Genomic DNA, 12448 nt, shown 5'->3' with positions numbered 1-12448 from the left:
ACGTGCCCCCCTCTGCCTCTCCCCTCCCTCTTGGCTCCGCATCCCTGCCAAAGAAACCACCACTCGGAATCTGGAGCGTGGGAAGGGTCAGGTTTTAATGTCCCGGTCCTCTGGGCCGGGCTGGCCAGCGCCCGGCCCGGTTCCTCGTGGCTCACTCAGGTGGAGGCCGGCCCGCCTCGTCGGGCCCTTCGGCTGCCGCGGTTCCATCATCCTCGGGTACCAGTTCTACGTCCAGCTCCAGCTGGCCCATGTAGAGGCCGACAGCGCAAGCCCAGAGCAGGCCAGCGGCCAGCACGGCCCCAATGCCCACGGCCGCGCCCCCTACTGAGAGCTGCATGGGCCCCCGCAGCGCCGCCAGGCCCACCACGTAGGAGGCGCCGCCCCACACCACGCACAGGCCGCCCAGCAGGAAGAAGCCTGTGGGACAAAGAGGGGGACCGGGGTCAGGGAGCCCGATCCTGGGGACCCAGGCAGGTTGGGGGCCCAAGGTAGCATTAGAAAGGGGATGGGGAGCACTCAAGGGCAGGGTTACGGATAGTACAGAGCCAAGGTTAGGAACAGGAGAGGGAATCAGAGGGGGTGGCTAGGGCTTGGAAGGGGGAGGCCCATCTGAGGGCAAAGATAAGATGGAGTGGGGGCAGCATGAGGGGCTGAGACGGGACCCGCATCTTTGCTGAGAAGTAAGACTGGAAAGGGCAAGGACCCACAGCCCTGCCCTGAGCCACCCCATCTGGTGGGTCTGGTGCCCATGAGGTAGGATGAGGTGGGGAGAAGGAGGACACTCACAAATGAAGGAGGCACTTCTGGTGGGGGAAGCACGAGGGGTTCATTTACTCCAGGGGGTGACTGGGTGGGGCAGGACAGAGTCTAACTTGCAGGGTGCGGGGCGGGGGGGGGGAGGTCTACACTCACCGTAGGCGGCCTCCCGGCCCATGTCGCTCTGCATGAAGGAGATGACCCCGATGCCCGATGCCAGGAGGCCATTGCGGAACCACGAAAGGAAGGCTGGGGGTGGCGGCAGGGCAGAAAAGTCAGCGTCAGCCCAAACCCTGCCCCCAGCCCACCAGCCTGGATAGTCCAACCGAGGGGTGCCTCTTCATCCGACAACCCTGTGCGGCCCTAAATCCCCACCTTGTCCGGGCCGCCCACCTACCAAAGTCTATCCGCCCAAAACCCTCTCATGTCTCCATCTCCAAGTCCCTCCCCACCCCAAACTTTGCAACACCAAAGATGCAAGACATGAGCTGGAGGAGGATCTAGGATCAAAATTGCAGAACCTGAATCTGAGGACCTGATGCCGGGAAAGACTGAGGGCAGGAGGAGAAGGGGGTGACAGAGGATGAGATGGTTGGGTGGCATCACCGACTCAATGGACATGAGTTTGAGCAAGCTCGGGGAGATGGTGAAGGACAGGGAAGCCTGGCCTGCTGGCAGTCCCACGGGGTCGCAAAGAGTCAGACAAGATTGGGCGACTGAACAACAACAAATCTGAGGACAGGAAGACCCCAAGAGGTCATCTGGGTCAACGTCGTTGCCACACGTGTATCCCCCATGGGCTCGCCCCGCCTCACTTCTTTCTCAGATCCCCCAAGAAATTGTTACCCCCCTACTTTCCCAGGCCTATCTCCAGCCTCCCCTTCAGCTTTCTGAAACCTCACTGCTAGCGGGTATACTCCTCCTCGATGTCATTCACATCCATTCAAGTCCCTGGTGTGCCACTAGCGGGGACTGGTCAGGTTACAATCCCGCCAACCCCTGTCCCATCTTGTACCTAGAAGACCTCCTGTCCAATTAGGACCTCCAAAGCCCACGTGAAGCCCCGCCCCCTACAGCAGGGCACCACGCCCTCCAATCAGTCGAGAGGTTTTCTTCTATTGGTTGTTCCCTCTTCCAATCCGGAACTTCCCTCCTCTTCTGTGGGGCTCTACGCTCCCGCCTTATGCAGAGTGGTCCCCTAATCTGAACTGGCCCCTCCAAACAGGCCCCCTCTTGCATTCAACTCCCCCGCCCATAGCCCTCTTTGGAAGCCTCTCCCATCTAGACAGCGCAGTTGGATAAGGCTCCCTGTCCTGGCCCGACCAACCTCTCCAATTCCTACTGCACCCCATAAACCAGACCCACCGTCCCATCCTCAAGCCCTGCTCCTGTGCGGACAGACTGCGCTCCTGCGGCCAGCCGCTTCCCTGCGCTTACACGGAAGCCCTTCTCCCTTCTAAGCTCGGGCCCCGTTTCCAGCAGAAATTCCACCCCCATCCTCCACTAGTGCACGCGGGCAGGTTGGCTAGGCGGAACCCCATCTCCCATCCAGGCTGACCCCAGCTCCAGCCCCAGACCTGTCTCATGCGCCTTCCGGAGGAGCCAGGCGTCTGCGCGGTCCAGCTCGGACACGGGCGGCGGCGAAGCCCCAGCGCGGGGGCCGTGGCCAGGGGCAAAGGACCCCCTGGCACCCCCGCTCCGGGGCCGCGGAGGCGGCAGCAGCGCCCCCCGGAAGCGGAGTCGGGCAAGGCGGGCGGCTCGAGCCCACCACCAGCCGCCTCCCATGGTTCTCACTACGGCCGCCGAGTCCCGCCCCGCCCCATGGGCCGCCCGTAGGCTGAAGTACACGTCACTCAGACTTAGCCGCTTATCTATTGGTTGTCCGCGCGCCACTCAGGACCAGTGCGCACTGTCCACTGGTCGAAATGGTGGTGATCCCTCCTCTGTCATCTGTGCCGGTATTGTGCGTCCCACCTTGCTTCGGGGATGGACTACGAATCCCAGCGTTCATTGCATCGGGGGAAGGCCTGTCTTCAGAAGTTGGAGGCGCAATGTCTGTCGGGACTTGTAGTTTTTGTTAATAACAGTAATTCTAACGGCCAAAAAATCAAAACTCGTGGTACTTAATGTAGAACGTTTGCAAAATCTCGAAGACTCCAAAGGAGAAAGTAAAACTCATCACTGATCCCACCAATGAGCAGTTACTGGTAATATTTTGTTGTATTCCTATCCCGTCTTTTTTCTAGATGGGTGTAAAATTAATTTTTTTCACGTAACAGTCAATAATGAACACTGACCAGTGGCATTGAATACTTTTCCACGGCATAATTTTTTTATTTTGAAAATATTATTTATTTTGAACACGTTACACGATGCAGGTTACAAAGTGCATCTAATGAAAAGAAACACACAGTACCTCGGTGGGGGGTCTAGTGGTTAAGAATCCGCGTTGCAATGCAGGGGACGCAGGTTCGATCCCTGGTCAGGGAATGAGATCCCACATGCCACAATTAGGACCTCTTGCAGCCAAGTAAACTTAAAAGAATAGGAAAAAGAAAATGATGAGTTTGTGGCAGTCAACTTCTAAGATGACCCCAGTGATCTTCACATTTTGTATATAGTCACTCCCCACATCAAATCAGGACTGGTCTGTGTGACCAGCCGAATGGTGTGGAAGTGACAGTGTGACTCCCAAGACTGGATCTTTTAGGTCCTTTATGACTTCCACCTTGTTCTCTTGAATCACCTTTTCTGTGGGAAACCAGCTACTACATTTCGAGGATACTCAAGCAGCCTTGTGGAGAGGCTCACATGCAGAGGAACTGAAGCTCCCTGCAAACATCCAGCAACAGCATGCCAGCCACACGAGTAAACTTAATTGGACATGAACCCTCCAGGCCCATCAAATCTTTGGGTGATCCCGGCCCCAGCCCAAGGTCATGGGAGACCCTGATCCCGAACCACCCAGTTAAGTCACTTCTGTAGGATTCCTTTTTTTTTTTTTTCTCCTCATCACACATGTGGGATCTTAGTTCCCCAATCAGGGACTGAACTCGTGCCTGCTGCATTGGAAGCAGGGAGTCTTAACCATAGACCACCCGGGAATTCCCCAGATGTTTTAAATGAGCATCTAGTGATGTCTGTCCCAGCTTAAACCCTCCCATGAAGGGGAAGACCTTCCACAGCTTTCCATTGCCCACTCCACCACCAAAACCATGACTACAAGATCTGCTGGGCCAGGCCCCTCTTGCCCTCTGCTCCTCCATCTCCCATGGGGAAGAGCTTGGATTTTATGGAGGGAGAGGTAGATTGGGGATTAAACAGGCTGAGAGTCTAAACGATAGTCTGCCTGCTGGCAGTGAACAAGCATTAAATGGGCTTAAATGGGAACTGAAAATATTTGAAACACATTATTCACATTCTCGGCTGGTGAGATGGTTTAGTCAGATTGAGAGAGAGGGGAAAAATTAAATACCGGAAAGGGTCAGAGCAGAGCAAACAAATCCTTTTTAAAGAGACAGAGCTGGCCAGTGGCCTCTGCACTTGTGATTAGATCAGTGGTTCTAATACGAATCGTCCAGGAACTTTGTTAAGACAAACATTAATGCTCCAGCCCCACTCTGGAGCCAGGCCACCAGGACCTGTGGAGTGGAGGGTGAGACCAGGCACTTGTGGCCTTTTACAGTGAATATATTAATATTTTTATTCACCACAAGAAAAGAAATGATAATGACGTAATGCGATGGAGGTGCTCCAAGATAGTGGTAGTAATCATACTGCAATGTGTAATTGTATGTACAGATCATTGTGTATCAAATCATCATAGTTACAATACAATCTAATATGGTATTCTATGTCAATTATAGCTCCATTTAAATATATATATATATTTTGTTGTTGTTGTTGTTGCATCACTTGGCTTGTAGGAATTTAGTTCCTGGACCAGGGATTGAACCTGGGCCCTCCTCAGCAGAGTCCTAACCACTGGACAACCATGAATTCTCTTAAAATTTTTTTAAAAATAATTTTATTTATTTATTCTTGGCTGTGCTGGGTCTTTGCTGCTCCTCAGGCTTTTTCCTGAGTTGTGGTGCTTGAGCTTCTCATTGTGGTGGCTTCTCTTGTTGCAGAGCACAGACATAGGGAACGTGGCTCAATAGTCCTGGCTCCTGGTCTCAGTTGCTTCGCGGCATGTGGGATCGAACCCATGTCCCCTGCATTGGCAGGCGGATTCTTTACCCCTGAGCTACCAGGGAAGCCCTAAAATTTGTTTTAAAAGAATATATTTGTATCAAGAACTGATTAGACGTCAGGGACTGTTCCAACATCTCTAGACACAATAGTGAATTCAATGAACCAAAGATATAAGCAAGAGATAAAAAATCAACTTTGGTGGCAGCCCATTTCAGAACGTGGAGGCGGATTACAATGGCATATTGTGAAGCCCATAGATCAGCTATTTATTCAGGTCATCCTTGAACAAGATTTCAATATTTTGTCCAACCAGGTGTTCACGGCTCAGCCCTCAGCCTCTGTTTTGCTCTGAGCAAACTTAAGTCTGGCTTCTCCTCTCCCCACTGGCCCTCAAATTTAGTTTCCCTCGCCTCCTGAGGACTGAAAAGTGGGACGGGCCCCCTTGTCAGCTTCTCCTGAGAACCGCTGACCCCAAGAAGACACACTTCCTAAGTGTTTTGCCAACCACGGTGGTTACTTTTCCTCAACTAATCAACTTCCCCTTTATGGGGAACCCCTCTTACCCTAGACAAGCAAAGCCTTTTTCTGTTTGATTCTGAGAAGCTTGCATATTTCTGAGCTCAGAACATTCTCCTTACTGCAAGTGGGCTTTTTGAATAAAGTTATCTCAGTCCGGAGTTGTTTTTATTTGACGTTTCCATAAAGTTCTCTGGCATTCTTCATTCGACTACTTCCTGGTTTTTTAGTTGCTCTTGGGAAGCGTATCTGATTTTTCTGTTAATTTCCTGACTGGTTACTGCTGGTATGTAGTATTTTTCTTGACTAAACGGCACCACATTACATCCTCCCACACCTAGGTATTCTCTTCCTTGTAAAAATAACTTCAAGGATGTATTCCAGAAAGTGGAGAGGTGAACCCAGAGAAGAGGAGGTTGTGGGTTGTGAGGGTTTTCTACAGGAAGGATCAGGTCTCCGTGTGACAATCTGAACACCTTGGTTTATGACATTCTGGGTAATCTTTTTTTTCCCTATCTTTTGGCCATGGAGGATCTTAGCTCCCCAACCAGGGATCAAACGCCATGCTCCCTGAAGTGGAAGTGCAGTGTCTTAACCACTGGACTGCCAGGAAAGCCCCTATGAGATTCTCGATAATACTTATTTTCTTCTTCCCATTTTGGGGGGATTTTTCAAAAGATCGTACCATAAAGATTGCTTCTGTAGGCTGGGGTGGCTGAGTGGGAGGGCAGAACTGTCATTTGGGTTTCTTTTCCCCAGCTTTATTGAGATATGATTAGCATAGAAGTTTGTGCTTGAGATGCACAAAGTGATGATTCAATATGCGATATATATTGAGAAGTGAGCACCTCATTATAAGGTCAGCTAACACCTCCTTCACTTCACATGGGTACCATTGCTTTTTTTAACGTGTGGGGAGACCATTTAAGATCTACTGTCCTGGGACTTCCCTGGTGGTCTAGTGGCTAAGATTCCTCACTCCCAATGCAGAAGGGCCCAATCCCTGGTCAGGGAACTAGATCCCACATGCCGAAACTAAAGATCCCGCATGCCACAACAAAAGTCAAAGATGCTGCATGCCACAGCTAAGACCTGGTGCAGCCAAATAAGTATATATATATATATATATATATATAAAATCTACCATCTTAGCAACCTTCAAGTGAACGATACAGTGCTGTTACTGGACTCGCCATGCGTTAGGTCCCCAGAATGCATTCATCTTCTAACCGGAAGTTTGTGCCTGTTGAGGACACACCTGTTTCCCAAGAAACGTCATTCTGAAAGCAGAACTGTCAGTGCAGGCCAAGCCACAGGCGTGGTTGGGGCCCTTCCAGTGTTCCCAGAGCTCCTCCGTTCCCTACAGCTGCAGTGTCCTATGCCTCTCCGAACCTGGATACCCCTGGGTGGACACTGACCTTCCATCCACTTCTGGTGAAGCAGCTGTTGGAGTAAGAAATGTGAGGAGATGAGATGGAGGAGTTTTAAGGCTCTGGGTGGGACCTCTGTTCTCCCAGCCCTCAGACCCCGCTGAGCTGTTCATCCATCTCTCTGCTGAAAGCAACTCCCCTTTCTGACCTCAGGTCTACGCCGCCAAACTGCCCCTCCCTCCACCTTTGAGTTTCCTCTGGGATTCCTGGGGGTCCTTCCCCTCCCACTTCCTCAGCCTCCAGCCCACCAAGGCTCAAGACTCTCCCTTAGTGTCTCCATGCTCATGCTCAGTTGATCAGTCGTGTCCGACTCCTTGCATCCCCTTGGACTGTAGCCCACCAGGCTCCTCTGTCCATGGGATTCTCCAGGCGAGAATACTGGAGTAGGCTGCCATTTCCTTCTCCAGGGATATTCCCAACTCAGGGATTGAACTCAAGTCACCTGTGTCTCTTGCATTGGACAGGGGATTCTTACCACTGAGCCACTGGGGGAATCTCCACTCACCTGAGAAATTGTCCTGCTACATTAATTTGGTTGGAACAAGAGACCTTTTCTGTCACTTGCTAGAAAATTGTCATTAATTTACAAACCTATGACTTCCATATGAAGGAGGCCCCTTTCGTTGTGATGTCCTTGTTCAGTGAGAAACCTGCACAACCGTACAAGGCAGTCCTAAGTCCTGTACACCCGGCAGGAGGTCAGAGAGCTGTGTCTTTCTGGGACACCCACGCATCTATTCACTCCCTGTCCAGGCTCTCCTTTGGGGCTCATCTCCCACAAGATATGGCCTGTGCTTTTGGCACTTAGATGCCTGATGGCATGGAGCACTGGCTATTTCTCTTAACAAGGCCCTTCATGAAGACACATCAGATCTCCATGAGGTGTATGAGAAGCACAAACAGAAGACTGGATAAAGTGAGCTGTGTCGGGAAGAAAAGAGTGAAGTAGCGTTCCTTCCAGGAAAGATGCAGAGCCCGCTCTGATAATTCCTGGGACATGCTGGGAAGAAAGGGAGGGTCACGCAGGGCTTAGGGGGAAGGAGTCATCGCCCCCTCACCTCTGCCAGCTGGTCCCATCTCCTCTTCACTGCTGAGCCTCCTCGATAGCTGGGTTGTGACTCTGAGGACACAACAAAGTGAGGGCTGGGTCCCCTGCAGGAGTGACAGCCCACACAGCAGAAGGCTTCACAGCGCCCCTCAAAGACAGCCCCAGGACATGGAGAAGACAGTCGGTGTGTCTCAGACCCACGCTCGCTCCTATGCCTTCCTCTCTACATCTGGGGCTAGAAGCCTGCAAACTATTTCTCTGTATCCTTTGCCAGCTGATTTCCTATTAGTTTCTGGCAGTTGGAAGGCAGTAAAAAATAAAAACTGGAGGAGGTAATGGGACAATCCACTCCAGTATTCTTGTCTGGAGAATTCCATGGACAGAGGAGCCTGGTGGGCTATAGTCCGTGGGGTCACACAGAGACGGACATGACTGAACTGACTTGGCACACACACACAAAGAAGTTTTTTCCCCCCTGATTTTAGCAGTGCCATGAGTGAGGGCTGCCAGTCTGAGACTTCAGGGGCCCAGCCTGGTTCCTACTTTGACAGCAGAGCAGTCTCAGTCTCTAGGTGACACTACAGTACAGGATCTTAGTTCCCTGATCAGGGATTGGACCCCGGAAAAGGCAGTGGCGCCCCACTCCAGTACTCTTGCCTGGAGAATCCCATGGAAGGAGGAGCCTGGTAGGCTGAAGTCCATGGGGTCGCAAAGAGTCGGACACGACTGAGTGACTTCACTTTCACGCATTGGAGAAGGAAATGGCAACCCACTCCAGTGTTCTTGCCTGGAGAATCCCAGGGATGGGGTAGCCTGGTGGGCTGCCATCTGTGGGATAACACAGAGTCAGACATGACTGAAGCGACTTAGCAGCAGGAGCAGGGATTGAACCCAGGCCCTCTGCAGTGAGAGCATGGAGTCCCAACCACTTGACCGCCAGGGAACTCCCTACCCCATTATTTTCTTGTCACACCGACCCTTGAATTAGTAGCTTCCTGCAGCTACTAATCAGTGGTAACCCGATTATGCCTCTTTTACCCTCCAGGCTTTCCAGCCTCTTGGTGTCCAATTCCCTAATTATATTTCCTTTAGCTTAAATGCCTGGAGTGGTTTCAGTTTTCCTGATCAGATACTGATCAAGAGGGAAGGAAGAACATTGCTCTGGATTTCTCTGACAACCCTGCTGTCTCTTCCTTGGAGCTGCTCTCTCCCCAAGATGACTCTGGAGCCAGACTGTCTGTATTTGAAGCCTGACTTTGTCACTCAGTAGCTATCGATCTGGGACAAGTTGCCTAGTCTTCCTGGGCCTCAGTTTCCTTATCTGTGAAATGGGAACATAATAAGACCGACTTCATGGAGCTGTGAAAATTTTTCAATACATGCAAAGCCACCCAGCCCAGAGCCAGCACTGTCTCACATGCTGTGTGTGTGTGTGTATTAGCAGTTATTGTTTTAGTACATGTGATAGTGAGTGAGACCTAAAATGATTTTGGCTGTCTGTTCTAGACTGATGGTGGCCCCAGGTGAGTTAGTTTCCTGTCTGGTTTTCTTTCCATATAAAGTGAGGGTTTAGCATGGAATGTGTGTGTGTGTGTGTGTGTGTGTGTGTGAGTCATTCAGTCGTGTCCGACTTTTTGTGACCCCACAGACCGCAGCCTGCCAGGCTCCTCTGTCCTGCCAGGCTCCTCTGTCCATGGAATTCTCCAGGCAAGAATACTGGAGTGGGTTGCCATTTCCTTCTCCAGGGGATCTTCCTGACTCAGGGACTGAACTCCAGTCTCCTGCATTGTAGGTGGATTCTTTACCACTGAACCACCGGGGAAGCCCCAAACTTAACTTACATTAACCAAAAAGGAAAATTTAGTGCCCCAGTTTCACTAGCCACAGTTTCAGTGCTCAGTGGCCACATGTGCCCAGTGGCTGCATACTAGATGACATGGAGAGACAGCATTTTCATCACTGTGAAACATTCTAGGGCGCAGTGCTGATTGAGAGAATAAGACTCGGAGAATGAGATATCATGGTATTTAAAATTCGAAGAGCAGCCTGAAAGTAAGGGGGAGGGAAAGGGGCGGGAAGGGAGCAGGAATTTGACAGGAAGTGCCTAAAGTTGACCTATCTTGAGAGAAAACAGAGTACCCACCAGAAGAAATAAAGAATGTGAAAGTTTTGTCCTTCACTACGCTACTGGAGATACGCTAGAAGGGATACGGTGGGTGCTATGAACGGAATTGTTTTCTAAAAATTGATATGCTGAAGCCCTAACTTTTAAGGAAGTAATTAAGGTTCAATAAAGTCATAAAGTGGGGCCCTCACCCAATAGGATTAGGGTCTTTAGATGAGACGCCAGTTTTCTCCCTGTCTCCACCCAACCAACCCTCATCCCTGGGTCCCAACCTCCGCCCCTGTCAGCTCACTCATTGGCTGGAGCAGGCTGTAGAGGCGTGGCCTCCGCGCAAACCCGATGGCGTATTTCCAGACGCAGCAACTCAGACCTTAAAGACAAGGACGCTCCCTGCAGCGAGGGATCCAGGCCACCACACTTCATCCGTTGGCGATGCAGCCCGTGGCACGGCACCTGCAAACAATGAGGGATGCCTGGGAGCACTGGGGCTGGAGGGCTGGGGCTGACGTGGAAAACAGGAGTGACGGGTCTCCAAGTATTTCCAACTCGCCGCCTCCTGGACACACAGTGGAAATGCACTTCCCGATGCCCTTGAAAAAGCTGACTTAAAACTCAACATTCAAAAAACTAAGATTATGGTCCCATTACTTCATGGCAAATAGATGGGGAAACTGGAAACAGTGACAGACTTTATTTTCTCGGGCTCCAAAAATCACTGCAGATGGTGACTGCAGCCATGAAATTTTGACGTTTGCTCCTTGGAAGAAAAGCTATGACCAACCTAGACAGCATATTAAAAAGCAGAGACATTACTTTGCTGACAAAGGTCCGTCTAGTCAAAGCTATGTTTTTTCCAGTAGTCATGTATGGATGTGAGAGTTGGACCATAAAGAAAGCTGAGCACCAAAGAATTGATGCTTTTGAACTGTGGTGTCGGAGAAGACTCTTGAGTGTCCCTTGGACTGCAAGATCAAACCAGTCCATCCTAAAGGAAATCAGTCCTGAATATTCATTGGAAGGACTGATGCTGAAGCTGAAACTCCAATACTTTGGCCACCTGATGCAAAGAACTGACTCGGAAAAACCCCTGATGCTGTGAAAGATTGAAAACAGGAGAAGGGGATGGCAGAGGATGAGATGGTTGGATGGCATCGCCAACTCGATGGATATGGGTTTGAGCAAGCTCCAGGAGTTGGTGATGGACAGGGAAGCCTGGTGTGCTGCAGTCCATGGGGTCACAAAGAGTCGGACACAACAGAGCAACTGAACTGAACTGACTGATGCCCCTGAAGTGAGGCTGGCTTAGCTTAGCTAAGGAAACAGCAGAACTGAAGTCCTTGACTGTGGGGAAGAAGCACTTAAGAGCTGGTGGGCTCTTCTCCACCTCCCCCACCATTACCAAGTTGTCCCAGGGGTGGTGCTTCAGCCAATGTGGGTCCCTGGGTGACTGTGACAAGCAAAGCCCCCTGCTGACCCATGGATGAGCCACTGAGACCTGGGAGTCATTACCTGGTGGCTCAGCAGTAAAGAATCTGCCTGCAATGCCGGGGATCTGGGTTCGATCTCTGGGTTGGAAAGATCTCCTGGAGAGGGGAACAGCTACCCACTCCAATATTCTTGCCTGGGAAATCCCATGGGCAGAGGAGCCTGGTGGGCTGCAGTCCACGGAGTCGCAAAAAGTTGGACATGACTGAGCAACTAAACAGCAACTTGAATACAAGCTATTCTCGGCCCATATCTGGAACACAGCCTTCAAGGCTCTCCAGGGCCTGCCAACCTCCCAAGCCCCAGGTGCCATCTGCCTTCTCTTTGCAGACTTCACTGTTAGAGTCTGGTGCTGACCACAGGATATGGTCTGGAGAAGGTCCATGCCCTAAACACTTGAATGATGCCTGTATCACCGCTGCGGCTTCCAACTGCTGCACCACCTTGCCTCTGCATGAGTCCCACGGGTGTCTGCATGTTCACCTTCCAAGTAGCCATGTACTTGGCCAAGCATGCTGGATCTTTGACATCTAAGAACCAGATGTGAGACCTCTATTCCCCTCTTGCTGTGGACCAAGGTAGGGAGGAGCACACAGTCTGAGCCTGCCAAAGTGACTGAGAGGAAGCCTGAGGGACTTCTGGGAAGAAGTTCCTTGCCCCGTGCTGCTCACTCAGTAAGTCGTGCCCGACTCCTTGCGACCCCATGGACTGCAGCACATCACGCCTCCCTCTCCTTCACCGTCTCCTGGAGTTTGCTCAAAGTCATGTCCAGTGATGCAATGATGCCATCCAACTATCTTATCCTCTGTCGCCCCCCCCTTCCCAGCATCAGGGTCTTTTCCAATGAGTCAGCTCTTCGAATAAGGTGGCCAAAATATTGGAACTTCAGCTTCA

The 12448-nt window shown here is 51.2% G+C and overlaps 1 protein-coding gene and 1 long non-coding RNA gene across 2 annotated transcripts; both read right to left on the bottom strand.

Annotated features, from left to right (window-relative positions):
* Positions 1–71: 71 nt before the first annotated feature.
* TMEM160 (transmembrane protein 160) lies at positions 72–2579 on the bottom strand. The gene is made up of 3 exons (XM_055411058.2): positions 2334–2579; positions 913–1005; positions 72–417 (listed from the first exon to the last, which is right to left on the bottom strand). The coding sequence occupies exons 1-3, from the start codon at positions 2539–2541 to the stop codon at positions 152–154; spliced, it is 567 nt and encodes a 188-aa protein (XP_055267033.1). The 5' UTR covers positions 2542–2579; the 3' UTR covers positions 72–151.
* A 2228-nt stretch (positions 2580–4807) lies between these two features.
* LOC129546195 (uncharacterized) lies at positions 4808–10597 on the bottom strand. Its single transcript, XR_008683838.2, has 3 exons — positions 10362–10597; positions 6725–6909; positions 4808–5016 (listed from the first exon to the last, which is right to left on the bottom strand). It is a non-coding gene; the product is annotated as an uncharacterized LOC129546195 (long non-coding RNA).
* Between the last annotated feature and the right edge of the window lie 1851 nt (positions 10598–12448).

The sequence above is a fragment of the Moschus berezovskii genome, chromosome 22 (genome assembly GCF_049115385.1).
Source record: "Moschus berezovskii isolate FMDL1 chromosome 22, NW_MosBer_1.0, whole genome shotgun sequence".
Lineage (NCBI taxonomy): Eukaryota > Metazoa > Chordata > Mammalia > Artiodactyla > Moschidae > Moschus > Moschus berezovskii.
Note: the sequence above shows the minus strand (reverse complement) of the source record. Positions and strands in the feature narration are given on the sequence as shown.